Source organism: Cuculus canorus, chromosome 17 (genome assembly GCF_017976375.1).
Source record: "Cuculus canorus isolate bCucCan1 chromosome 17, bCucCan1.pri, whole genome shotgun sequence".
NCBI classification, from domain to species: domain Eukaryota; kingdom Metazoa; phylum Chordata; class Aves; order Cuculiformes; family Cuculidae; genus Cuculus; species Cuculus canorus.
The window spans coordinates 9,934,588-9,962,556 of record NC_071417.1 but is presented as its reverse complement, the minus strand read 5'-3'; the positions used below and the strand labels follow the sequence as shown (position 1 = coordinate 9,962,556).

General features: G+C 49.9%; 1 protein-coding gene across 1 annotated transcript; it reads left to right on the top strand.

The window, feature by feature from the left end:
- The first annotated feature begins 8,411 nt into the window (after window positions 1-8,411).
- Window positions 8,412-27,859, top strand: CCDC63 (coiled-coil domain containing 63). Its single transcript, XM_009560423.2, has 12 exons — window positions 8,412-8,664; window positions 20,209-20,305; window positions 21,037-21,200; window positions 21,353-21,542; window positions 22,570-22,689; window positions 23,168-23,349; window positions 23,834-24,015; window positions 24,488-24,708; window positions 26,012-26,086; window positions 26,463-26,655; window positions 27,038-27,235; window positions 27,330-27,859. The coding sequence occupies exons 2-12, from the start codon at window positions 20,291-20,293 to the stop codon at window positions 27,440-27,442; spliced, it is 1,653 nt and encodes a 550-aa protein (XP_009558718.2). The 5' UTR covers window positions 8,412-8,664; window positions 20,209-20,290; the 3' UTR covers window positions 27,443-27,859.
- The last annotated feature ends 110 nt before the right edge of the window (window positions 27,860-27,969 follow it).

Below are 27,969 nucleotides of genomic sequence, written 5' to 3'. Positions count from 1 at the left end.
CAAAATCACACCTGCAGCTGCTGTTTCTCTCCAGCCCCTGCTCTAAAACAGGGCAAATGACAGCAAAATTATGCCTGTAGCTACTATCTCCCTCCTGTCCCTCCCCTACAGGGCAAAGAGCCCCCAAATCACACCTGCAGCTGCTGTCTCCCCCAGTCTTTGCCCTAAAACAGGACAAATAGTCCTAAAATCACGCCTGCAGCTGCTTTTTTCCCCCAGCCCCTGCCCTAAAACAGGGCAAGTGGCACCAAAACCATGCCTGCAGCAGCCATCTCGCTCCTCTCGCGGAGGCTGCCACCGTGCCCGGTCACTGCTGGGATGTCAGTCCCCCTTCTCTGCTCATTCATGGGAATTCCTGCAGTCTGAGCAAAACTCTCAGCTCCTGAGCCGCTTTGCAATCCTTACGGATGGAGAAATTAGCCCACTCCGGGAGAGCATCTTGCTATTTTATTTCACACTTGTGCTGTTATTTTATTCTATGTGTAGCTAGAGCTTGGCGACAAGCAATGAAGTGAGATTCTGCTCATAAATTGGATTGCATGTCATAAAATCATGGAATCGTAGAATGGTTTGGGTTGGAAGGAACCTTAAAGTCCATCCAGTTCCACCCCCTGCCAAGGGCAGGGACACCTCCCATTGGATCAGGGGCTCCAAGCCCCATCCAGCCTGGCCTTGAACACCTCCAGGGATGGGGCAGCACCACTGCTCTGGGCAACCTGGGCCAGGGCCTCATCACCCTCATCATGAAGAATTTCTTTGTGATGTCTAAACTAAATCTTCTGCCTTCCAATGTAAAGCATTCCTCCTTGTCCTATCACTACATGCCCTTGCAAAAGTCCCTCCCCAGTTTTCTTGTAGCCCCCTCCAGGTACTGGAAGCTGCTCTAAGGTCTCTTTGGAGCCTTCTCTTCTCTAGGTTGAAGAACCTCAACTCTCCCAGCCTGTCCTCGTAGCAGAGGTTCTCCAGCACTCGGATCATCTTCATGGCCTTCCGTGGGCCCGTTCCAACAACTCCATCTCCTTCTTATGTTGGGGATTCCAGAACTGGACACAGGACTCCAGGTGGGGTCTCGCGAGAGGAAAGTAGAAGAGAAAAATCTCCTCCCCCAAAGGCTGTGAGGGCTTTACGCACTCTTCGGTTTGCATCTCTGATTGAATATTGTTTAATTGCTTTATTTAACTCCTGCATTCATTTACAGGGATGGCTGTATCGACCTCTTTCCTCCTCCCCTCGCTTCCTCGCATGAATTGCTCCAGCTATGCGTGCTGGATTCATCCTGCCAACAATTATACAATATTCATGACAGCTTATTACCATGGCGGGGCCAGAGCAGAGTTCAGGTTCGTGAGGGTGATAAAGCAAAGGACTTGCAATCTCAGCACACCTTAGATGTGGTCGGAGGAAGGAGATAAGAGAATGCAAACAGAGTACCCTGAAACGCAGGTCCTTGCCCACCGCAAAACACAGCTTCAACACTCGACTTCCCTGAGCTAACGCTTATCATAACGAGCATGCCCAAGCTGATAGGCTAATCTCAGTCACACTGGTGTAAGCCCAAAGTAACCCTGTTGGAGACAATAGAGTTACTTCAGATTTACTTCAGCGTGACAGCATTTACAGATTTACATCTATTTTTGTGCTGCACCTTCTCGGGGAGCGCCCCCCCTGGCTCTTTGGCACCGAATGCTTTCTTTCTCTTTCAAATCCTTTCTAATTCTGCAGGGCAAGTGGCTCTCTTGGACTTAGCTGAATTATTTTGAAATGGAAATTTGTCCTGTGTTTCCAGAGGAATCTTCCTTGTTTTCCTTGCTGGAAATCTCTTCATCTTCTCCCATCCTTCAGCTGTTACCTCCTTTCCAGGGATGAGTCCTGCAAGGATCTGAGTACCTTTAGTGGGCTTTTGGGCTTTCACTATTCTTAATGCTCTGGAAAACAGGACAGAGCGGGAAAGCTGAGCTCCTTCCAGAATGCGACCCAGGAGATGTGCTTGGGAATTTACCGTACTTCTGGAAAGAAAGATCTAGCCCTTCAAAAGAGTCAGGTCAGGGCAAAGAATATATCTCAGTTGATGAACCACATCAGGCAAAGTCCAAGGCACCATCAGTTCTTGTTAAAAGAGGCGTTCCCAAGAGGAAAGCAGTGACAGACAAAGGTGAATCTGTCGAAGTCTCATCGTCACCTTGATAACCAGCGTGCCTCACTGCAGCTCTGTGTCTCAACAGCAGCTGACAATGCTCGGTGTCTGTTCAGCTGGGGCTGTAGTTATGCACAGGCGCTTTTGCATTTGCTTAGAAAATAAGGACCCTTACTTAACAACAACGAATGCTGTGATGAGCCGCAAGATATTGAAATGCCACCGCAAGTTTATCTTTTTCATAAGGAAACTTTTCTCTGCTGGAAATAACAAGCCTTGCCTCACACCAGCTTCTCCGATTAGAAAAGGAACCCAGCCAAGGTGTTATAAATATCCCAAAACTATTTTGTTCTCCAGCGTTGCTCACAACAATGATTTGTTTCTAGACGGGGAACAATCAGGGAAATCCCTTTGTCCATATACTCTGCACACAGACTTGAAGCATTCTATAATTTTGAAGCTTATGGTTCATATATTCCCACCCTTCTTTCTATTTATCTACAATATTCTAGTTTGCTAAATACACAATGATGTATGGTTTATCTTGCTCACCGCTCTGAGACCTTTGTGTCTTCCCCCCCTGCCAAATACCACAAATAAATCACTGCTTTTGTACCATTCCTTGGAAGCCTCTGTGTAAAATATCTTTCCCTGCTAATTTGTCCTCGCTATCTCATGTAAGTGCCACTTCTGCTTATCGTACATTTGCTCATAATCTGGCTTAAAAATACATATATATTTTCTATATCATACCCACCTACATACAGGGGCAAAATAAGGAGCATTTCGTTATTGTTCGGTACATATATACACATAATATCTGCACACACATATACTGTGTGAATAATGTAATATGTATATTCAGTATTTATATACACACGCATGTGCATGTATATCTCTGCAGATAATAATGAAATGCTCCTTATTTTATCCCTGTACGTAGGTGGATCCTAAGAAATGCGAGTCACCCACACTTCCCCTTGCCTTAGATTACATATTTGCTAAGTCCGTGAAATTCAATGTGTTTGTGTACTTTCCAAACAGAGATCTACAGGCACTGTTCAAACACTGCAAAACAAGAACTGGTGACTTGGGGGTCAAATGTTATTTTCCTGAACTCAATACACAGCCAGGATTTAAACATTTTCATACCTCCTACTGTTTGCATCCAGATTTCCTTGTGGTACAGTCAAGATAAAGCTTTTATCACAGAATCACAGAATCACCAGGTTGGAAAGGACCCATTGGATCATCGAGTCCAACCATTCCTAACACTCCCTAAACCATGTCCCTTATGTCCCTTTATGTCCATGTCCCTTTATGCATGCTTCTTGCTTCTGATGTCTAAAATATTTTGCTGACTCCCAAATGTCGGACGCTGCAGGGTTTTGGGGTTAGACAGTGCCAATTTGTCAGACAAAAGAGGAGCAGCTGGAACATGCTAGAGGCCGATCCAAAGATGTTGGGATCCGGGTCCTGTTTGGAAGGGAGTTGGTGACGCACAGGCAGGTGTTTTCTTAGTGTCGTATTTTATTTACAAAACATACAGTGCAATGGTCTCCCTCCAGCAAAAAAATACGCCATCCGGGATCCAGTGGGAAGCTTGAGGCTGGATTCAGCTCTGGAGCCTCTTGTTTTACCTTGGGGCTCACTAAGGACTCAAACCATGTGCAGAAGCCGAATGAAGCCCTAGCCAGCAGAATATCTGCTGGAGGCTCCTTTATAAGTCCCTTTTCTTACTGGTGTATCCTGGACACCAGAGCCAGGCCCTGATTTCCACTAAGCCAAACATTTCACCATCTCAACAGCTGGTTTCCATCTTAGATCCACCACCAACGGAGGCTGTCAACAACGTTGACAAGTCCATCTCAAGTTTGTTAAAATCACATTTTTGATTAAAAAATGTTAAAAGATTCTGCTCAAAACCCCTTGAGATGGGTTATTTTGACATGGGAGAAATGTGATTTGCTATTCCTCCCCTCCTACTTCTTTTTTTTCATTTTTTTTTTTTTGGTTAAAGCTGATGTACTTCACGAGTTTCTGATGAAAGGTATTTTCAAATGGAAAAATGTTCTGTTGGAGAGTTTTGGAAGGTTTATATTGTCAAAAATACCACCAATAAAATCCTTCTCATATAAAAATGTCCTAAGTCACTTTTTTCCTAATGTAGCAGTGACCACAATAGGATTTTTCCTGCTATAGCTATTCGTATCAAGAAAACGCGGTCCATTCCACCTTCTTGGTGAGTTTCTTATATGAATCTGAGTTTTAAGGCTAGACCAGGCATGAGGGGCAGTTGGAGAACTGGTTGATTGATGTGTCCTGTCCCCATTGAGCAATGGGGCAGGTGGGCAAGCGTGGCAGAGGTCTGCTCCATCACATAGAGAAAGAGGAGAAACAGGGCTAAGGGAAGCTTTGTCCTACTTTAAGTGGAGAACAGCCGTAGCAGATCAGTTGACGCTGTTTTGGCAAGGAGCAGAGCCCTCGTCTTCCCCTCTTTGGTCAGGAATCTCTACACTCTGCCAAAGCTAGAGTTTCATAACCAGCTAGAAAGATCTTGCGGGTCTCCATGGGGCTCAGCTGAGCCATTGGTGGAGGGAGAACGGGAAAAACGTACACAGCAGCCAGTGCTACACATCCAGCAAAGATCTTTTGAGCCCTTCTTCGGCTCGTTTATGTTGGGGCAGGCATAATTTGCTTTTTCTCTTTGCTGTGCACTGGGAAGCAGAGCAGCTCTCTGCACAGCTCCCTTGGCCTCCCTCGTTGTGGTTAGAGAGAGATGCGAGTTGTCTCATGGTGTGGAGTAGACTTTGCAAGATGAGGAGAAGCAACTGCTTCTGAGAAGGATTAAGTGGGACATTTTTGTGTAGCTTCAGCTTCACGAGGCTTGAAGAAAGCACTTTGTGGATGTTCCACATTGCATTGGCCAGAAATGACGTTAGCAGCCTGGGACGCGTCTGGCTTCTTTGCTTCTTCCGATTTTACCCAGCATAACTCTGCTTCATGGATGAGCTGCTCCTCTAATTAAAACTGATGAAAAAGGACGACCAGGAGGACTGCCAGAGGAGCGGGAAAGTGGAAATAAGATGAAAGTCTATTGATACACTGTTGGTCAAACAGCTGCTATGCCTCTCCGGACCCCAACAGGAGAGACGTCACTGAACGCAAGATGCAGGAGCGAGAAAGAGATCTTCCACGCACTCAGGGGATCCCTAATTCTACTGGGGACTTTGAAATGCAGATGAAACACATGGAAAATCCAACCTGCAGTGCCTGCAGGCTTGCCAAAGGCTGGTGCACCAAAGCCTTCACAGGCTGGGGGCACTTAAGAAGTGTTCAGAGGGCAGTGACTTTGCTGGTCTATGTTTTATTTTCCCTTATGCTCCTGAAAATCAAGAACAATCCCACCGACACCTGGAGTTTCTGCTTACACACAGCATTTGGAAACGTGGTCCATTGTGGAGGTAGCTGCCACGTGTGCTTATTTATTTGTTTCTGTTCTCACCTCCTCCTTGCTGCTCACTGCTCCCAAACCTGGCAGATTTTCAGGAGCCAGACTTCTCTTACATAATGTTGCGCAAAAATCAGTACAAAAGGATTTGGAGGGGATCCATGGCTGGAGTCACCTTTGATCCCTGGGTGCCCTTCTGTTTTGCCTGCACAGCTCAGGCACGAGCTGCTGCTCTGCCCTGGGGCATCCTGTCCCATCAGCATCCCTTGGGACCAGGTGTAAGGTGGAGAACAAGGTCTACAGCCTTGCCATTCGGTGAGTCCTGCCTTTGCTGCAGCTGCTTTCCGCTGCCATGTGACAGCAGGTGGGGTCCTGCCTGGTTCTCCTGGGCACGCGGCCACTTACAAAAACAGCATTTTTCAGGTCCCTGAGAGAGCATGGACGGAGTTCAAGCTTGTATAATTAATGGTAATTATCCGTTTGAGGGAGTGGGTATGAAACTCATTTAACTCCTCTGAAATCCTCAGCCTGAGTCAGACTGAGCTGTGTTCTCAGCTCAACAGATCTGCACCTGCATCTCAAGGACTCCCTAAGCAACTTGAAGAAACCCTCTCTGCTGGGATTGTCTCTCCTCCGTGTCCTGGGCAAAGCCCATAACACCCCTTGGAGAGAACGCAGGAGCGGAGAGAGGGACCTTGTAGATCTCTGGAGCTTGCAGGGTGCACCCAATGGAAAGGTGTGCAGGGCTCACCGTGGCACCCACAGCACTTTGGGTGCTGGTGTGAGCTGGTTTAAAGCAAACCTGATCCAGGTAACTGCAAACCTGACCCAGGTAACTCCAATCCTGTCTCTTGGTCACCGTACAGGCAAATCTAAAGTGGTGGAACCAGGCTCTCTCCCATGCCGGTCTCCAGCCGGGTGCCTTTGGTGATAAATCATGAGTGTTTTGTTGTGGTATTATAACTCTGAGGGCCGTGAATGATAGCATACGTAATAATGGGGTTTCGCCAATAAATTGGGCTTTTACGTAAATGCTTCCATACGCACGTACGCTGTCAGGTGGCAGGTGAGACAGAAGAGTCAGGAACATTAATCTGTAGAGAAAAAAGAGCCCTGGAAACTCGCCTCTTTTGTTCCAGTCTCTGCTCTCTGGGAACTCAATTTTCCCCTTCTTTCCCTGCATGTTTTACTTCACGTGATTTTTTGCCTTTTAAAAAATAGATGCCTTGTTTGCAGTAAGAACAGCCTGTGCGTGTTTGCACAAAGAGTGAGATTCAGCCCAGTGCAAGACTGGGATCGGGTGAGACTTCAGCATCACATCAGCTCCAGGTCAGCCAGCCGGACATGGAGGTGGTGTTAAACTTCTGCCTCAGAGCAAATGGCTGCGGGGATGGGCAGCCTGTTTCTTCCATTTAAAAAGAAAAAAAAAGATTAGAGGAACTGTTCACCCTGCAGCCACAACAGCTTTGATTATTCAAGGATGCATTTGAGGTTCACATCATTACATCTTATTCCCATCCTGCCCTCCCATTCCCTTTCAGGGATGCTCACCACTCAGCTTGGTGGGTTTGGGTTTATTGAAAAGCGGGGCTGCAGGAATTAATGTGCTTTGTAGGAAAGAGAGAGGAGTACAAAGGCAAACGACGGGCAGAAAGTGAAACCTGAGTGGGTGTTGCCTTGGACTATCACAGCACCTACGAGAAGGGAACAAGTGTTGTGAAGCAGAGGATGGTACCAGCCCCTTCATCTTGAGAACTCGGTGCTGTTGTATCAGATCCGGTGGCAGCAGATGGATGGACCCACATTTCTATCTGGACACACATCAGGCAGGACTCACAACCAGCTGCTGCAACAGAGCCCATTGTTGCCAAGCCGGCACAAGCCAGGATGCACCTGGTGACAGTAGCCATCACATCAAAGCTGGAGCAGGGAAGAAACACCCCCGTGAGGCTCTACATTCCCAGCAAGGATCAGACCAAACCTTCTTGCTACCCTTCCTAACACTGTCATTGATTCAGCATATGCAACTTGTCCAAACCTTCCACAGAGAAAGGTCCCCTCTTGTTGCACATAGAATCATGGAATCACCAGGTTGGAAAGGATTCACTGGATCATAGAGTCCAACATGAGGAGGAAATGCAGATTTTGAGGCCAAGAGGCAGTGTATTAAAAGGAAAGTAGTTTGTGAAATTTTGTGCGTGCCTGAAGGTTTTGTCTGATGATAACTTGAATCATCACAGCTTCTCCTGTGTACCTCCTGATGGGACCCTCTTCCCAATACAACTGCCTCTTTCTGTGTAATTCAGCCTGAAACATGAATATCTGGAGATGGAGCAGGCCAGGAACATCTCCAGAGACAGAGAAACCCTGCTGGGGGTCAGAGAAGGCCCATGCTCCCACAAAGCTTGCTTCTTTGCATCCTTCACTGAAGGAGAAAGCTTTGGTGGCCTCCAGCCCTTGAGCTCAACTTTTCCTCCTTTTACAATACTGTTTGACTTCTCTGCAAAGAGTTCCATGCGTGCTGAGCTTGCTGTGAGTTTAACTTGTCTAACACGGAGTGAGGAAGGGACCAGCAAGACCTGCTCCTGGGTAGCTTCATGCACCAATGGATTTACAACACAAGAACCCAGGAGAGGCTTTGCTCTGGGCAGTGCCTGCGTGGGGGATACTCCACCCCAGCTCTTGGCTCAGTGGCCCCGCTTTGCCGAGCCATCCTAACTTTACCACTTCTCCCAACACAAACTCAAACAAGCGTTGGGTATTTTTTTTTCTTGGTAGCATGTAGGTCACCGGAGAGCCTTAGGGACCTGACAGCTGACATTCATCCTTGATTTTGAATCCACGCGTCAAGCTTTCTGGAGGCGATAGAAGTGCAGTTGCTGGTGAGACTGACTGCCTTTTGTGTGGCTTCAATTAAATGTCTTTCTCAGCGTGGGATATTTGCCAGAACTCTTTTTTTTTTTTTAATATATCTATAAAAGAAATGGTTTTATTTGGATATATATAGAAAAAGTCCCACCTGGCTTTTTGGAAGGATTTCAGCTGGAATGTAACAGATCCCATATTCTTCTATAAAAAGGTGAGCTGCGTTTTTCAGCTGAACTTTTCCTTTTTTAGCTATGATTTGGCACATGCAAGACGTAAGCAGCAGCAAGGTCACTGCCCTTCCCCAGCTGAGGAAGGAAAGCCGTCGCGTGTGCCGGGGCCACCCAGGACAAGCCCAGGGAGGGGATGCAGACTATGGGCTGACCTCTGGTACTGGCTCACCCCTGGGGTCTGCGTAAGAGCCCTGGAGCAGCTCAGAAACCCCAGGAGATGATGTCCTGGCTGCTGCAGAGCCTGCGGTGCTGCGGAGATGCCTTCACAGCTGTGACCTCCAAAGAGGACCTATGAGGGTGATCATGGCAGAGCACGTGCTGCTTTTCCCAGCCTTTCTTTGCTTTGTCTTCACTCCTCTTTCACCCCAGGTTAACACCAGCTCTCTCTCTATTTTAACAACAATATAAGCGTGGGCAACAGGTTAAAACAAGGCGAGCAGCCTGTGTTGCCTCTGTTGATAGATATGATTGGACATGATGATCTCAGAGGTCTTTTCCAACCTGGTGATTCTATGATTCTTTCTTCCTGGTGCTCAAATGACCTTTTCCAGACTTCAGTGTCGTCCTCCCTCGTGAGCCTGGTGTCCCTTGCGCTGTGACCGGGTGTTACATTGCTTGACTGCCGACACATTTTAATTAACTTAATTATTCTGTATCAAGATTGCATTTCTTTTTACTAAGCATTTACTTATTTTCAAGTGTGCTTATTACAGTCTTTTCCCAACCCCAACTAGTGAAGCGACCTGCCCCGTCTCATCCCGCCTGGCTCCTTCCAGCAGCAGTAGGTGATGCCAGAAACTCTCCAGGAGTGGAAGCACCTCAGCCCAGGAGTAACATTTGCATGAGGAAGCAGGGAGGGGTGAGGAACTAAAGTCTGAAGCAGAAGAGGTGTGAGTCACTTGGTGAAACTGCGGTACCATTGCTGAATCCCCTGGGGCTTGAAACCAGGGTGCAAGGAGGGACTGGAAATCTCAGAGGTGCAAGGGGCCAGGATGATGAGAACGTACTCGATTCTCACGTGCTGGTTGCTCAGCCACGCTGAGGAGTTTGTTTCTGTTTGGTGTTTTTTTATTGTGCTCTGATGAATATAGAAATTATCCTATATATCCGTGCTTTTACTGATCTTGCTCTGGAAATGCCTTTTGGGCTGCAGGGTGTGCCCAGCTCCCCCCGGGTTGTAGCACGAGCATGAAGCGATGCTTTAAATTCTCTGTCCACAGCTTCCATGCTCTTCCAGTCACAGCCTTTAAATGCTGTGCCATCCACTGCTTGATTAATTAATGCTCTTCCATTTCACTTGTTTGACCATGATGTTCAGTGATGTGACTGAAACTCACCTCCCAGGGTGGAGACGGCCTCACGCACCGAAATGGGCTGGATGTGCATTTTTAGTAAAGCAGTATTTACAGCTTAGGAAATTTCTGGTCATTTCCGAGTCCCTCTCTGAGTCGCACGCCAAATCCTTTCTGTTGTTTATTGCAGATGTTGAAAGTTAGAATAATCTGGGAATTAACTGCTCTGTGTTAAGAGGGAGAAGAAAGGGAGCAGTAGGATGAGCTCTTGCTGCTCATTAGCATGAGACGCCTGAGCTTATTGTGGAACTTTCAGGCAGCTCTGGTTTATGTATTGTTATAGGAATAATACACTGGAAAAGGCACGCAGCAAGATTTAAGGCCACCCCACATTATTGCTTGGCTCAGCCAAAAGAGGTGAGTGATCAGCCCCGCTGTTCTGGTCTGGAAGTGAGCACAGTGGGGCTGTCTGTCCGTCTGTCTGTTCCCCCAGGGCTCCTGGTGGCTTCTCCCAGGCTCCAGAAGCAGCAGGCTCATGGCATTGGAGGGGCTTGGGGGCTGCAGCCAGGGTGCCTTCTTCCACTGCCGCTTCAGCAAATATTCCTTGATGTGGCTTCTCGCCTTTGCCTGCAGGCGAGGTTTTAAGCCAGAAATGCTGTCAGTCGTGTTTGTCCTGCCAGCATCAGCTCACCTTGGAGGTGTCACCCTGCAATGGTGCTTAACCTGCAATGCATCTCTGCAGCCTCCCAGCTGGTGCCAACACCTCTCAGGGCTGGATGCTAAAAGCTACAACCCTGCTGTTTCCCTCCTGACTGGTACACCTCGGACTTCCAAACTTTTCATCAGTCGCTAGACATTCAGAGCACCCAGAGGCTTCAACACATGCATGGGGCAGGGCTCTGGGGGCTGCTGGCACGCTGGGTTTGTGCTGCAGTGCCAGAAGGGACCAGTGTGATTGTGGTCTGGCATGAACCTGCTGTGCTCGTTGCCAGGGCAGATTGAGGTCCCCCGGCAGGACCAGCTGTGTCTGGGTAGGATGCTCATTGCCAGAGGAGAGGAGCTGCTGGAAAAATCTCTCTCTCAAGCCCACAGCGCCAGTTTGCTGCAGGTGGAGGGAGCAGGGTGAGCTCCCACCCTTAGGCAATGGGGAAAGCTCCAGTGGGTCCGTGTTTATCTTGCCCTCACTCAGAGAAAGAGGATACATGTGGGGACGAGTGTGTGTGGCCATGCAGGGCCTTCCCAGAGCGTTGGGCTCTTGTGCTGGGCTGCAGCGGCAAGATCTGGACAGGACCAGACAGGCTGTCGGCAGTGCTGAGCATCAAAGTTACTCTGTGTGGCCTCTGGAAATTCAGGGATGGGTTTCTTCTCCCTGTGGGTGCATCCCATGGTGTAAAACTCCTGTTTCTGATACATGGAGATCTTCAGCCCCCCCTGGCATACTTGGGGGTGGGAGCAGCCAGGATACAGGGACCGTACAGCAGCAGAGCCATTCCCATGGAGTGCTGATTGCTGTCTGCATCACTTCACTCACCCTCAGCTTTGGGGACACCAATTTTGGCTGGAGGGATGGGTGGGACTCCCTGCAGAGCCCGGCTGGGCAGGAGTGCCGGGTGCCCTCCTTCCCCACCTCTCCTCTGGGATTTCAGAGCCCCTTGGACCAGTTTGCAAACCAAAAGAGGATTTCCCACCAGAGAAGGCTGTGCCCTCCAAGAGCGGCACGTCCAGCCACCTCCTTTCCTCTTCTCGCAGGAGTGAAATATTCAGCAAAGAAAATGGAGCTGACAACAGTGCTAATTGCATAAGAGATGGCATGGCGGCGTGGGGCAGGGGAGATGGTGCACCACAGGGTTTGAAAATGACAGATGAGCGCCTGGTGGGATATTTTACCGGCTCAGAAGGAGATAAGAGAGGGCTCGGAAGGAGATAGGAGAGGGCTCTGTGCTGAGCCAGGGAACACACAGCACAGACGGGTTTCTAGAAGCAGCACAAGTTGAGCTGGTAAATTATAAAATGCCACACTTGAGGTCTGTTATATAACGTCCCTTTACAGAAACTGGGAGCTAAATATAAAAGAGAGTTACATTTTGGGCTGGTGTAAAACGATGCTCCAGAACGAGTTTGTGTGGGAAGGAGTGCTCTGCAGCACTGCAAGAAACGGAAAGGCTTTCGGGACCCTGGGTTCGCTCCCAGCCTCCATCGCTTGTTTTCTCTGCAACCTTATGAAAAGCATTTACTCCCTGGGTCTTAGTTTCCCTGTCTTTAAATCAGGAACAATAAAACTTCCATTTCCTTGCAGCTGTGTTGTCAAAATTAATTCATGTTTGCAAAGTGACCTGAGAATCTATAGAAACTCGAACAGTATATCATTATTCCAATCTAAACTTGGCATATAATATCAGCGGGCCAAATTCCCCTCCCACAATGGGGGAGAAGGGGTTGTGTCAGCGTAGCCAAGAGGAAAATTCCAACCACTGTTCCTAACCAAAAAATCCAGAAGAGAAAAGCCTTTTCAGGCTGAGACCATTTTGTTTTCCTTGAGGAAACTACCCCCGTCATTAGCTCTGAGCCGAAGGATCGGCTCCTGCACAAACCAGTTCCTGCTCAGTGCAGAGCGGGTTAATGGGAGTTTTGGATGGCTCATCTCTGACGCTGGATTCCTGCAGGACCTGCTGCTGCCGTCACCGGCTCCTGCCGCTCACAGGTGGCAAAGTCAGGAACATCTCCCATGGGAAACGCAAGTGGCAGAGGAGCAAAGTAGAAATGCAGAGAGAGATGATCTGTGTGTCGGAATCCAGCCTGCTTGACAGGGAGTTGGGGCCGTTTTGCACTCCCTCAGCTCCTACTCTTTTTCTCTTCAACTGTATTTCCACCACCAAGCCCAGTGTGACCCTTGGAGTCATGCTTTGCTCAGTGGGTGCTCCCTCCTGTCCCCGTTCTCCATGAAATGCTGGGAACGGCCCTGGCCCATCTTCATTCTCCTCCCTCCCTGCGTGAAAAGCGAAGACCTCAGATGCCGGGCAGTCACAGAAGAGCAAGATGAACTTTCAGAGCGTGTTTGACCACTCAGTTTGGGGGCTCTAGGAAGGCAGGTACAGACTGAGGGACAGCTAAAGCATGGGACATCAAAGGAAAGCCTGGCTGGGATGAGCAGCGGATGGTGATGCTGTAGCCTTGCTCCAACACCGATGGAGGGACACAAAGATTGAACTAGGATCAGCTTAGTTCAGCTTCTCAGCCCGGAGAGAGCAAGGGGAAGCTAACGGAGGGCCTGTCCTGGCCAGTGGGACTGGGAAACACACGTCTGAATCACATTGGCTGCTCATTTGCCCACTGGATGCGGCTCATGCCCCATTCAGGAATTGCCTGCAGACAGGAGAGGAAGAGACTGCTGCATGCCCTGTCTTTTGCTAGGACATGGATGATGTAGAGTGTTGTGGTCCCTGAGCAGAGGCCAAAATGAGGAGGTAGGACCCCTGTGAAGCCTCGTTACAACCTTCACCGCTATGCAATGAGGTGTGTTTCACAGCCCATACCTGGCTGCATGGCTGGTCCTGGGCAAATTGGATGCACAGCCCTACCAGGAACATTGTGTGGTTTCTTAAAACCACCTGATCATCCAGGCCTGATCCTGTGCCTGTGAAACTCATCCAAATAGATGGAAAAAATGTTTTCTGACAGGATGGAAATTTGCAAGGGAGTTGCCAAGCAACTGGAGCAGCTCTGCCGCCTCCTGCTCCTCTCCTCCCTTTGAGCAGTGAGAAGGCAGGGGATAGCTGCATCCCTGTAGCCCTGCATCCCTGCATCCCTCTGTCCTGGTCAGCCCAGCGCTCCTTGGCTGTGCCAGCCTGCCTCCACCCGTCTGGAAGGGAAAGGCAGAGCTTGTATGTAGCTGATGGGACAGGATGCTTCTAGCCAGCAGGGATGACCACTCCTGCATGCCTGACCAGCGACAGAAGGGTTAGAAATGGTCTTTCTCTTCCAACTCATCTCTGAGCTGTACAGCTTCCTTTTGAACCAGTCCCTGAAATGTGTGCTAACACACTGAGCAAAACACCCAAGAGGACTCATTATAACCTGACTTTGATTAGTGTCACCTCTGTATTTCCTTGGGAGTTGCTTCAGATTTACACTGAAGATTTACAATAGAAATATGCAGCCTGGACCCTTGAGATTTTCTTTTTTAAAGCTTCAATTTGAATCAACTCTTGAGTAACAACTGCCTGTTACAAAAATCAGCTGATGTCCTTTGTAAAGCCTTGGACCTGCAGCCAGGGGCGCGAAGCAACGGCTGCTGGAAGGGGGGGCAACTGATAGCCGTGATCTTGCAAAAGATCGGTTGCTGAGTGAGTGGCAATAAACAGCAAATCCAGCCAGCTTGTAGAAATGGCAAATGGACCAGTCTGTTCAGAACAAGCTGTTCCTTCTCCAGAGAAGGGCTGCAGTGCCGGCGGCAGGCTGGGAAAGCGGCTATTCTCGGCAAGAAGCTGATCTGAAATTCTGCTTCAGAAAAATGTCAGGGCCGAGACAGGGTAATTACTAGGAACACATCCTAAATCACTTCAGAAGACTGCAAGTGACTTTGCTGGGCTGATTCTTCTCCAGAGAGGTTTGTGTTGAAGGAGCCCTGCTCTGCTCACTGCCATGTCCGTGGCTTTCTGCTTCAGCATGTAGCTGGAGTTGATGCCCAGGCAGGAAAACCCTGCTGATCCATCTTGTTTGCCCACATCTGTCTGTGCACTTTACTGTCTCATACCGTCATCTACTTAATCAGGCATTAATGTCTCCAAGCCAGAAGGAGGGCAGTTGGTCGACTCAGTTTCTTGCCCAGCGCTGTGATTGCACCCTGGAGTGCCCAAACTTCTCCCATAAAGCCAAAACTGGTGACAGTTTGGGACTGTCTACATTTACATCACCTCAGGCTGAATCTAGGGTGCAATTCCTCCAGGAAGATTTATTTTTGATTGACCTGCTTTCCTTGGGGTTATGATCTCCTCCGTGATCTTTTCCTCCTGTGCCCAACCCAGAGATCAAGTGGCCTTCATTTGATTTGGAAAAGAAAAATAAAAGAAGACAAACTGAATGCAGATGGTGCAGAACACCCGTACAGCAGTTTAATTAATTGCCTTTAAAAGGTAATTCAAAAGAGTTTCCCTGAGTGATCTTGCAGAGGCAAATCCTCAGTTGCCTTAAGCCACTTCCAGAGTGTGTTCAACTAATAAGGTACTCTTAGTCCTGATCAAGAGCATTGCACAGGATGGTAATCAGGAATGATTAATTGGAAATAGCTCTTCTAACATGGGCTGCGCCTGCTGCACTCCCCCGTGCCGCCCAGATCTGCCCAGAGGTGACAGGGAGCCGTTGGAGGGCATAGAGAAGGGACTTGCCCTGTGATGAGCACAGTTCAGCAACAAATCTCACTCCCACCCTTCTTCCCAGTGCTCTCCATCCAGATCTGGCAGAGAGGGTTTCCAGCAAAGCATCTAGATCTGCCAACAGACTTCCCTGGGGGAAAAATGGGATCTGGGAGGTCACAGTAGGAATTTATTAGCTTGGCTTAGCCATAGCCTAGAGCCTCAGTGAACCTTCAGAGCTATTGCATTGCGTATTCCATCCCTGAACAAAACTGCCTCCTGCTTGGGTTTTATGCTATTGAGTGGCTGTGTCCCTCCAGAACTGCTGAGGGCTCAGCAACCCTGCTAAGAGCTTTCCTTTGTGCAGCTTTGCTTAAGTCACATGCAAAAAACCCATCTCTTCATGGGGAACGCCTTTCCTGGTCAGGCAAGACCCTGTGTGATAGCAGCTTCTGTGATGGCTCTGTCCTTGAGTCCTCTGTTCTCTTCTCTTGCTCTAGCTAAGATCTTCCTGCAGCATGCGAGTGTTAGCTACATGCCAGGTTTGACCTCGGGGCAGTGACATTTTCAGAGGTCTTTTCTTGCTTTCAGACAGCAGCGCATCCTCAGCTGCTTTGCCTCTGCGTTTTCCCACCTGCGGCGGCAGCTTTTCTACACTGCGTTCCTGCTGCAGTCAAAGGGGTCTGTAAGTTAGCACAGAGGGATGAAGCAAATCCGTGTTATTAGGCTCCACTGGAGGGATTGAGCCTGCAATGGAAAAGAGTTTTACTTTCCCAAAGTCAAGGCCTGGGGAACTTGCTTGTAAAATACCCTTAAAAAAATACCGAGTAATGCCACGAAGGAGTCAACTCGCTGCTGGAAATCACATTTTGCTTGATGTCAGCAATTCGGAAGAAACCCATCTGCAGGAAATTATGATGACAATTTCCTCTTTGAGTGAAGAGGAATTACAGCTGTAATTCCTTCTCTGTAATCGAGGAGGTAGCGAGCGGCCTCTTTTCCTCTTACTTAATACTCTTAAAACTTAGAGCCATGTGCCTGTATGGAGATCTCTCTGTTCCATCCTGCTACCTAGAGGCCACTGCTGCTGTGCTTGCAGGCTGTCAGGAAAAACATACCCAGAGGTGAAAACCAGCTACTTCTGTGCTATTTTGTTGTCTCTAATGATGGATATGCACATATTATTTTCACGCTGTAGATTTTCAGTGTGAGAAGGATGTCCTGCTGCATGCTTGTAGGGTGTCTGGCACGTTTGACTCTCATTTTGTTGAGATTTTCAGTTTTAAATAAGGAAAATAGCATCAGAAGTTTGCAGTGTTGTTTCAGATGCCGGGCATGAATGCTGTCTGGCCTGGAAGGGCAGGCAAGAAGAATCATAGAATCATAGAACCATAGAATCATAGAATAGTTTGTGTTGGAAGGGACCTTAAAGATCATCCAGTTCCAATCCTCTGCCATGGGCAGGGACACCTCCCACTGGCTCAGGCTGCCCAAGGTCCATCCAACCTGGCCTTGAACACCTCCAGGGATGGGGCAACCACCACTGCTCTGGGCAACCTGTGCCAATGCCTCCCCACCCTCACAGTGAAGAAATTCTTCCTTATATCCAGTCTAAATCTGCCCCTCTCCAGTTTATACCTGTTGAAGTGGTATTGTGCAGGGGCAGAACGGCGTTGGAAGGCCCATTGAAGGATGGTGTGGTTTATGCACATCTGAAGACAACTACTTGTTGGAGGAAAGAAGTAAAAGCCTGGGTAGAAAATGTGCTCATGGGAAGACATTCCCAAAGGAAATCCTGGGAAGTTGACACTGTGAGGCCAAAGTACCACTCCAGGCACATGGGACAACACTTCAGCAAAGATGGACCTAGTATGCGTTTGTTCGGGACCTCTCTGTAAGGTGTTGCCATCGGACTGCTGGCTGAGAAGATTTTCCCCGTCACCAGCTGCCTTAGCAGTTGTCAACATCTTTCTGCTCCTCCCAGTGCTGCTGCTGGAGCTGATGGGATTTTGATTATGATTTAATCCAGGCTTTTAGAGGAGGGAAGAAAGAAAGTTTTGACAGTTCCATATATAGTCCTCTGACTCACAGATTTCATATGTCAAACACCGAAGACCGGTTAAGTAGGATTAAGTTCTGGATTTGTTATAAATAGGCATTAAATAACATGAATGTATTACATTTGCATGAAAATATGGGCCTGATTCTCTAGCTTACCCCAGAGATTTTCTTTGACGTCAATGGGACACTCCCAGGTAGGCAAGCTCAGATGAGAGCCAGGCCAGCTCTGACCATCCCCTGCGATCACCACTTCAGTGGACCTGGTGAAACCAGGAAATCATTGCTGAAATCAAGAAGGATTTATGCTGCTTGCACAGATCAGAATTTGGCCCTTAAAATAGTTCAAGTACTTTTAATTAGACCCTGAATCTGCAGCTGAAGGAATAATTTCTTCATGTCAATCAGTGCTAAATGTACCTATTATATCAGGGAAGATGGGTTAAGGTGAAAATTGCAAAGAAAGTCAGTTTTCTTCTGTTTCTCCCAGAAGGTGGAGATTCATTGGATTCAGATGTTACAAACGATCTCATCCTGCTCTGATTACCGTTCTGCTCAGCCACAGCTTAAAAGTCCATCCAGACAATGAAGTCACCCTCACTCAGAGCAAGTCTGACAGTTGAGCATTGTTTGGGTGAAAACAGTACCCTTTAATAAAATAAATGCTTCTGCAATGAGTGTGACAGACACAGACTCTATCAAAACAGATCCCTTCTCAATAGTTTAATTTACTAACTTGTTCAGTGCAAAACAATTGAGAATGGTCCATGCAGAAGGAACACAAAAAAATACAGACAATGTGGGCTATATTTTGAGGCTGGACTAGTCCAGGCCAAGGGAAAGCAGGCTTTTGAGCCACGCAGTGTCATTGTTTCTCAAAAATAATGTCCTCCCCTGTAGCTCTACTTTTATTCTGAACTGGAGGTTTAGCCCTATTTCTGCTGAGGGTGAAGAGAAGCAAACTGGAGAGAAAGGATCTGCAGTATGACACAGCCACCGAGACAGAGTGACAACCTCATCCCTGGAGAGGTTGTCGTTATTACCCCACGGAGCTGTCGATCATGCAGGAACTGCATGAAAAGCTCTGGGAACTTCCCTCAGCCCCAGTGGGACCCTCAGGCTCTGGTGCCTTCCCAGCATCGCTCTGCCCTTGGTTGTGATTTTTCTTATCTAACGCCACATTCTGCTTTCTGCCACAAAAATCATTTCCAATTAAATGCATCCTCAGAGCCTATCTGGCTGCGAATTAGCCTGGAACTGGATGGCTGGCTTGTTAGCTCATCAAAGTCTCCAGGCTAACGGGGAAACACAGCCTCAGGAGAGATGCGCTGGCTGGGGAGTTTGCTCGTTGCCTTGAACTTGCCGCAGCTCTGCAAACTGGGACAAACTGGATGCCCTTTGCTCACCTTCAGCACTTCTCTATTCCCCTTCATCCCAGAGCTGAGTAAGCAACAAAACACAGCCCTGCCGCAGCCTCCAGCGCTGTCTTGTGCTTCTGCCCTCCAGGGACCGCAGGGTTTGCTGAGTCCCTGGGATGGAGCCGGCCACGCGCTCCAGCTTATGGGGAAGGGATTATCCATTGCTCTTGTGACTCAGCCTACAGCTCCCATGTGCTTCCCTGCATGGAAAGGAGAGAAGCAGGCACGAATGCTCAATTTGGCCTCTACATTGGTTGCCTAGACAGCCTCTGGCCCCAGGGACCTTCCCTTGCTGGCAGTGCCAACTGTTGATGTGATGGGCATCTCGAGGGTGTCTGGGTGCAGAGGACAATGTGGTGATTACCTCTCCATGAGCAAAAGAGAGAGAAACTGGATAGGAAGACCAGGGAGCTGACTGTGGGGCCAGCAAGGAAGGGGAGAGAATGGCAGCTCTGAGGCCCTGAAGCTCTGCTGGGGACAGTGAAGCGCTGGGCGCTGCTTTCAGGTCAGAGCGAAAGGCTTCAAAGTGCTTCAAATCAAAAGGGATGATTTAAACACTATGATGGGAAGAAAGAACCAGAAAAATGAGGCTTTCTGCCTGCTGTAGACAAACAGCCAGGGAGACATCAAAGCACACGCTTCAGGGCTGCGTTTGGGACATGGAAACCACTTGGTCCATGTAGCATGGGCTCCCATGGGAGGGCTGGGGGTGCCCCAGCATCCCCCTCACTCTATCGTCCTTGGTAACGGTCCCCATGGAGAATGTGCCCATTCTTTGGTGTCACGGTGTCACGGCAACAAGGCCAGTGCCTGTTCCACAGAGCATGGGACAGCGCAGGGAGCAGGATGGAGCTGGTTCCCTGTTGAGTTTCATGTCTCCCGTGCTTCCCACTGGAAACAGAGGCTGTTCCTTGGGAATATCTGACTGCCACCACTGTCCCACTCCCTGGCTGGAGAGAAACCACAGCGCCCTGTGGTGGGGTGAGCAGCATTGAGAGGGTAAAGAGGAGCCCGCGCGGCTGCAGCGGAGCTGGGGGATCAGCTTTGGGAGTGAGGGCTGTGAAGTGAGCCCAGTGTCCTCTCTGGCTGCTGTGGGACGGGGCCGAGTCCAGGTGATGTCTCCCTCTCACGCACCCCGGGGGCTCTGCCCACTGGCCTCACCGGGATTTCTATGGAAACCCAAGTACTAAACAGAGTGGAATAGCTCAAACCATCTGTTCTTCCCCTACTTATAAACTCAATAAGAAGAGCATGTTTCGCAATGATATCGCTACAAATGCTCTCCTTTTATTCATCACGCAGCCATCTGTGATGGTTTCCTCATGTGCCAAACACGCGAGCGAGTGCTGAGGGTTGGGCAGGAGGACACAACCACCTCCTTACCTACATTTTATTTCTCCCCTCAGAAAGCAGGCCTGGTCCCACGGAGGCTTCTTTATCCCCTTCCCAAAGTGCCTGCAGAGCAACTGGCGGAGTTAGCTGGGAGAAATGAGGAGATCAAAGGTAAAAACTGAAGCAAATTCCAAAGTTCAACTTCTCCACAGGTGCTATGGAGGATGTGCAGTGGGGATCTCACCTGCAGAAATAAATGCCACAGTACGATGAGCTAGACAGGTGGTGGGGAGCCAGGCTTGCTTTTACCAGCAAGGTGTTGGGTTGTGGTGGAGCTGATTCTTCCTGCTCTCCTGTGCCACGGATGAGGCTGTGTCCTGAGATTTGGGTGTTAGGGAATGCAGGACTGGGGAATATGGGTCAGCTGAGAACAGAGGTAGTGGTGGATCTAAGTGCCAGAGCTTCAGTGCTTACCTATTAGGCAGTTTCTCAGCTAGAAGACACCTTCCCACAGCTGAGGATGTGAGCACTCCTGCCCTGCTCCTGGGCAGTCAGCTGGGCTCATTCCAGTCACTGGCATGATGGGTTTGGTTTTGACTCATGTGGTCCTTGCAGTCATGCTGGGTGATAACACCTCCTTGCCCTGGGGAGCGGTAGTAGCATGGAGCTGGGTTACCCAAGAGCAAAGCTCTGAAGCGGATCAGAAGTGCTCATGGAATTGGTTTGCGTGGCTCAGTGTTTTGGGTGGTGATGAATGGTAATGGTGGCAGCGAAGAGCTGAAGGTGGTGACCAACATCTCGAGGTGGTGATGCCGTTAATCCACTTCCCTGTGTCCAGATCTGTTGTCTGCCACTGCCTGTCATGTTTGCTCAAGTGACCAAACTCTCTCTCTCTATTGCAGCAGAGAGAGCCCTCTTTGAGGGAGAAGCCTTCAGACATGTCTGTTCCAGAGAAAGAAATGCTGGCTAAGGCTGAGATTAGGAGACTGCAGAACAAGTTTCGGATAGCAGCGGACAAGATGAAATCTTATGGTGCAGATGTGAGGAGGCAAATGCAGGCTCAGGAGTAAGTGCACCTTTGGTTTGCTGCTTTGTGCTCAGAAAGCTCCTTTCTGCTGAGATCCGGAGACCCTGGCACTGAGATGAGGAGGGGTAATGACCTGGCCCAGCGTTGCAGGTGGGATGTGCTAAATGTCATTTGTCATTCTGTTTCTACAGAAAAGAAATAGAGTCACTGACAGAGAAACGCAAAGACTTATCAATAACGCTGAGCCTGGTCGAGTCCCCGAGGAATGTGATGCTGGATGAAAGAAACTGTGTGGAGCTCCAACACCTTTTTCAGAAGAAATCTCGGTATGATTCTGTGATTAGAGACAGAAAAGCCCTGTTAGCTGACCTGGACAAGCAGGTAAGAGCGGCTGTACTGTTTCCTGGCTGAGCATGGTAGAGCAGAGCGGTCACTGAGTGAGCCCTAGGGTTGAAACACCTTGATGTAAAATGCATTAACTCAGGCCTTGGAATACAATACTTGCATGCTGACAAAAGACATGTGACAATGACAAATGGATAGAGCCAGGCTCCTGTCCAAGTCAGCAGCACTAGCTAGAAAAGATAGGTCTGACTCTCAGCCTTGTCCCACCAATCTCTGAAGCTCCTCTTTGATGGCACACACCTGCCTGGGGTCACTCAGCATCCCTCTGCTTTTCCCTTGGCTTTTTTTTTCCCTCCTGAATAAGAGGCAAAAATGGAACATTCAGTTGTGCTGCCTGAGACACGGCGAACAGAGAAGCAGCGACATCTGAGGAATATCCCATCACTTCTCCTGAGGACAGCCTGGTTGGGTTTGGTTGATGGTGGTCTTGGAGCCTGAGGGAAACCTAGTGCCACAGAAGTGGCAGATCCCTGCAGCTCTCTACTGTGAGCAATCCGCCAGTGACAGAAATCGCAGGTCTCTGGGCTGAGTCATACCTCTCCTACCTGCCCCCTGCTTCGTTGTTCTCCAATGACTTCATTCTTCTCGTGAATTTGTTTCCTCTGGCAGCTTCTCACTTCTGGCAGAAGTTTTCCTCTGCTCATTCCCAGGGAGAACTGCATGGATCCTTGTCTGGACAACACAATACCACTACCTAAAACCCATGCACTCTATGAAGTGTGCTGCTGTGCCTTGTCCAACACCTGTTGAATTTCCCTCCAGAGTCAGCTGCATTTCCTCCGTGAAATGAAAATAAACCCATTCCTAGTTACAGTTTATGTTTCTGCATGTGCACGATGGGATCCTTTAGGATTAAAGCTGCTTCAAGAACTCTGAGCTCATTAATGACTTGGTTGCTGCAGTTCAGGTCAACAAAGGGTATTTTCTTTGGCTAAGTGTCCTGATACGAGTCCAGAAAGTAGGGGTGGAGGTTGTACTTCCTTTTTTTTCTCTGTGTGTGCAGTTACTAGAGTTGGAAAGAAAGGTTGTGAAGCAAAACCAGATAGCAACAAAGGTGAAGCAAGCGAACAGCAGCAAGCAACTGCAAAAGTGGATTGACACACTGGAGTTGCGTCTAAATAACGTAAGCAAACATTTTGCAGACCTTTGGAAACCATGTCCTGGGCCACACTGGGGTCCCTGTGAAAAATGGTCAGGGCAGAGGGGAATGCTGGAAATGCGTTTGGTTGACACAAGCTGCATAAAGGACCTAATTTGTTCCCCTGGCCTCATTGCTCCCAGAATATCTCAAAGGCTCCTTCAAGCTTGGTGACCCAAATGCAGCATTTGTACCATGCCAAGAAGCCAGAAGGTCTGCACCTGTTTAGTGATAAAACCGAGCTGCCTGAAGCCACCTTGCCTTGGACAACACCAGCTCCAGGTGTCTGCTGTGATCTGCCTGGCCTGCTGTTGCCTCCCTTGTCTTGCGAAGGAGGATCACACAGGGCCAGCTTAAAATCTCTTGGGCTATATTTGTCCCAGCCCTAGTCAAGGTCTTTCAGCAGAGACGTGAGCTCCCCAGTCCTGCACCGGCTTCAAACCTGTTGCTTCCTTCTCCCCAGGTCATTGCCCATTTCGATACCATCCTGACCAGAAATAACGAGCTTCGAGAACAGATTGAATGCCTACGTATCCAGAAAGCAGTTGTGGATCACTTGTACCTGAAGCTCCATAAGAAGCTGGATCAGCAGAACAGAAGGATGAACGCTGATGTTGAGCAAGCTGCACAAGCCTACGAGCGATGGTACGTGGCCTTGCAAACCCTACGTGGCAAACATAGCACAGACGGGCAGTGCCAGTGATGGGTATTGGTGTAAAGAGAGACCGATCGCAGAGAGAGGGTTCACCACTCTTGCCTAGAGCTGGGTACTAAGAGTTAGGAGCCTGCTCAGTGCAGGGAGACTGCTACCTCCAGGGTGATTTACTCCACCTTTCCCAGATGTTTCTCGGGATGGGGTGAATTGCCCCATCGAGCAGTCTTTCCTCTGAGTTCCACCCGAACCTACCTGGGGGGATGCAGCAGACCTGGAGCAGAGGCCAGCCAGCTCTGGTTGTCACAGCTGGGTGCTGTGACCAAGTACAAAAGCCAACAAAGAGCTGTGTTAGCTTGCTGCTGGCCTCGAGCTGCCACAGCAGCATCTGGATGAGACCCAAGCAACGTGCACAGCATCATGGAATCCAAATCCTTATACCTATGCATGGTGTAACCTGCTGCTGTCTTTGTGCAGGACTGAGCCTCTGGCAAGGATCTCAGCCATGAATGAAATGCGCAACAAAGAAATTCGCCAGTATAATATTGAGAAGAAGGAGCGGAATCGTGCCTTTGAGCAGGAGACCAGACTGAGGACCTTCATGGTCACCAAATCTACAGATCGCTCTGAATTGGAGGAACAGGCCAGAAAGAAAAAAGGTATCAAATGACAGAAATTGTGTACATCTGGGGCCACAAACTGGAGTCCACAGGGTTGGCAAGAGGGCTGCGTATAGCCCTGCACCCCAAAGGCAGGATCTCTCCCCTGCCTGCAGGCTCCGTCACCCAGCCTTTGCCCCACAGAAGAAAACAGTGAACAGTGATTACCAAGTGAGGCCACTCAAAACCATGTATCTTGGGGTGCCCCTGGGGAAAACAGAGAGGGATGGGGAAGCAGGAAGCTGCTTGCAAGTGCAGCCGTGACTCCTTTTATCCACCTAGGGAGGGATCCCACTGTGTTTGTCATGCAGACTGTGAGCTCCTTGCTTCACGTCTGAGTGAAATAAAAGCACCTTCTCCCTCCCCTGCCCTGAGCACTGCACCAAACCCCGTAGCACCCGCAGAAGAAGGCTCTGCCAAGGGCAGAGCCCGTGGGGACATGCACAGCCCAGGCTCTCTGTCTCTCCTCCAGTCTTGAAGGCAGCTCAACGGGCCAAACGGAACCAAGAGGAGAGCGTTGAGAGCCAGGAGGTGGCTTACAAGCTTCTGCAGGAGCTGGCAGAAGATGGGGACATTGACCAGCTGCTGAATAGCTTTGTTGAAAAGGAGAAGAAGAACTTCTCCTCCTTCAGGTTCGCCACTCAGCTGAACGTTCATATTGAGATGATACAGCGGAGAACCCAGGACCTCCAGGTCTGTTCTGGGCTCTTCTTGTCTCCCCCTTTTCAGATGAGACTTTTGGGTTGGGGTGGATTTTTCCTCTCTCAGGTATCCAGCATCACTGCTCACACCAGAGCCTGGCTCACAGCCTGCACACGGGTGGGATTAGGGGAATGCGGAGGGGGAGGGTAGGGAGGCTCTGCAAAGGGATCTGAACAGGCTGGACCGCTGGGCCGAGGCCAATGGCATGAGGTTCAACAAGGCCAAATGCCGGGTCCTGCACTTGGGGCATAACAACCCTATGCAGTGCTACAGACTGGGGGAAGAGTGGCTGGAGAGCTGCACGGAGGAGAAGGACCTGGGGGTGCTGGTTGACAGCCAACTGAACATGAGCCAGCAGTGTGCCCAGGTGGCCAAGAAGGCCAATGGCATCTTGGCTTGTATTAGAAATGGGGTCACCAGCAGGTCCAGGGAGGTTATTCTCCCTCTGTACTCGGCACTGGTGAGACCGCACCTTGAATACTGTGTTCAGTTCTGGGCCCCTCACCACAAGAAGGATGTTGAGGCTCTGGAGCGTGTCCAGAGAAGAGCAACGAAGCTGGTGAGGGGGCTGGAGAACAATTGTCTTATGAGGAGCGGCTGAGAGAGCTGGGGGTGTTCAGCCTGGAGAAGAGAAGGCTGAGGGGAGACCTTATTGCTCTCTACAATTACCTGAAAGGAGGTTGTGGAGTGGAGGGAGCTGGGCTCTTCTCCCGAGTGACAGAGGACAGGACAAGGGGGAATGGCCTGAAGCTCCGTCAGGGGAGGGTCAGGCTGGATATAAAAAAAAAATTCTTCACAGAAAGAGTCATTGGGCACTGGAACAGCTGCCCAGGGCGGGGGTCGAGTCACCTTCCCTGGAGGTGTTTAAGGAACGGGTGGATGAAGTGCTGAGGGACATGGTTTAAGGGAGTGTTAGGAATGGTTGGACTCGATGATCCCGTGGGTCCTTTCCAGCCTCGTGATTCTACCATTCTATTATTCTATGTAACTCCAAGAGAGCAAACGCTGGGTTCTCGGGGCTAAAAGCGTCTCAATGCTGCCACCGTGTACCCAGCAAAAATACTGCAGTATCCAGGAGGACCAGGACCTGCCTCAGCCGTGTGGAGCTGGCTGGAGTAAGAAGTGATGCTTATTGTGGGGTCACCACCTGCCCTCCTGGCCTGGAGACAGAGATGCCCAGAGAGGTCGAGCAGGATATCCTGCTCCCAGGGTGGAGGGATGGTCCCGAGCCTCCGTTAGGTGCTTCTGATGGGCATTAATCCAGTACCCTCTCCATGTGCTTGTGTTTACACAGAAGAGAATCACGGCCCTCACGGTGGAGTGGGAGAACACAAAGAGCAGCACCCTTCTTGTGCTGCAGGAGCTGGAGGTATGGCAGCTGGGATTTCCCTCTGCGGGGACAGCAGACCCCTGTCTGTCCTGGCACGTGTCCTAGGGCTCCTGGTCCTCATGCTCTTGCCAGTGGCTGGAGAGGTGTGGGCAGAAAAGGGCCCTGCGTAGCCCTGTCTCGCAGTGCGTGCTGAGAGGGTGACTGCAGGGCTCCTGACCAGCCCTGGTCCTCCAACACCAGGACCTTGCCAGTGGCATGAGGAGCTTGGGATCCTCCTCATAGACCCCTGCAGGGCTGGGATCATTCCACAGCCTCTCCTGGGATGTCTCCAGTGTCCAGACTGGAAGTGGCCAGCACTGGGTTGGGTGGAAGAGCAGGGGGCCAATGTGACACTTACCCAAAACTTTGCTGATAGAAAACACTAATAGAAACCATTGAGGAAACCAAACAGTATGAAGATGGATGTAAAAAGAGCAGCAGATACCTGGACCAGCTCAAATCTGGCATGAACAACCTGTTAGAAGTAATCGACTATGATGACGCCATGACAAGGATGCATCTCAAAGAAGACAGGCACACCATGGATGAGAACCTGATGAAGTTTTTTGGTGGGTCAGAGCTGACTGTCTTCCCCTGCCACGTGGCCCACACCTTGTATGTCTACCACCCGCTTGCGCTGTGTTTTAATTGAGCTGGTTATTTTCTCTGCCTCATCAAGTATGAGTGTCCCTAATGTGAATCCAAGGTGCCAAATTCCCAGGAAATTCAGGGACTAACCTGGCTGTATAAACATTCCAGTGGACCCCCAAGCCCTCATCTTGGCTCTGGATGTGGGAGCCACACTTGGACTTTTGTCCCTGGAGAGATGGGTTGCCCAACGGCACCAGCTTGGGGAAACCAGGGGGTTCCCTGCCCCGGAAACAGCCGAGGGTGGGTTCAGGCAGGGACACGGAGAAGGGTCCCTGTGGGATGGCACTCCCTCCTGCACAGGTCTCACGGAGAGCAAGACCAAGGAGCTCCTGCTGCTGGAGTCTGTCAGGTCCAGCCCACCAACTGATGGCTCAAAAGCAGCCCAGTACCCCACCAGCCCACTCCTGGGCAGCACAGAGCTGCTCCGCACCATGGATGGGACCCAGCTCTGCCGGACGCCCATGGCCCTGGGTGACATCACCAAAACCATCAACACCGGTGAGTGTGGGAGGTGAGAGCGAAAGACTGTGGGCAACTGGGTCTGTAAGACCCATGGTGCCGTGCATGATGGGGTGACCGTTTCCTTGGGCAGTGGAGGTGCCTCTGGACCATGGCCAGCTTTCCCAGCTGATTCTCCAGAACTGGAAGATGGAGCAGAGCAACACCACTGTCGGAAGGAAACGGAGGAACAATGTCAAGGCGTGAGAGCCTGGTGGGAACAAGTTAAATAAACACTTTCATTCTTGAGCTCCTCCTCTGCTTTTTCACGCTGGCTGTCATTGCAGCTTCCTTCCCCTCTGGAAGGAGCCCAACACCTTCTGCAGGCTTCAAAAGCTCACTGGGTGATATTTTGGCGTGGCTTCGCCCACTGCTGACAACAGCCGTGGCCGGGGGTGGGAACAGCTGCTCTCCGGTGGGATGCCATCCCCATTGCATGACCCAACGGGCTTCCCACAGCCAGGCATTGAGCCACTGATAGGGAGAAGGTGGGGACCACAGTCCTAGTCCTGCACCGGGCTTTCACCAGGTGGCCTGAGGATGCAAGGGTGGGATGAATACACTTGTTGAGTGTTCCTTGCTAAGCTGGGAGAAGCAGACAGCTCTCTGTTGCCTGAAGTAAAGCCAAATTCAGGGCTGATGGGAGCAGATGGCTGCTAGCCACAGCCCGGTGTAAAATGGGCTGGTTGGGGCTGGGAGCTGGGCCAGGCTGGGAAACGGTGGGGCAGAGGGAC

Excerpts from the sequence above, each read along its gene's own strand:
- CCDC63 (XM_009560423.2), top strand. Across the intron at positions 21,543-22,569 it reads TAGCTGACCTGGACAAGCAG|TTACTAGAGTTGGAAAGAAA; the intron begins GTAAGAGCGGCT and ends CTGTGTGTGCAG. Across the intron at positions 23,350-23,833 it reads GCACAAGCCTACGAGCGATG|GACTGAGCCTCTGGCAAGGA; the intron begins GTACGTGGCCTT and ends GTCTTTGTGCAG.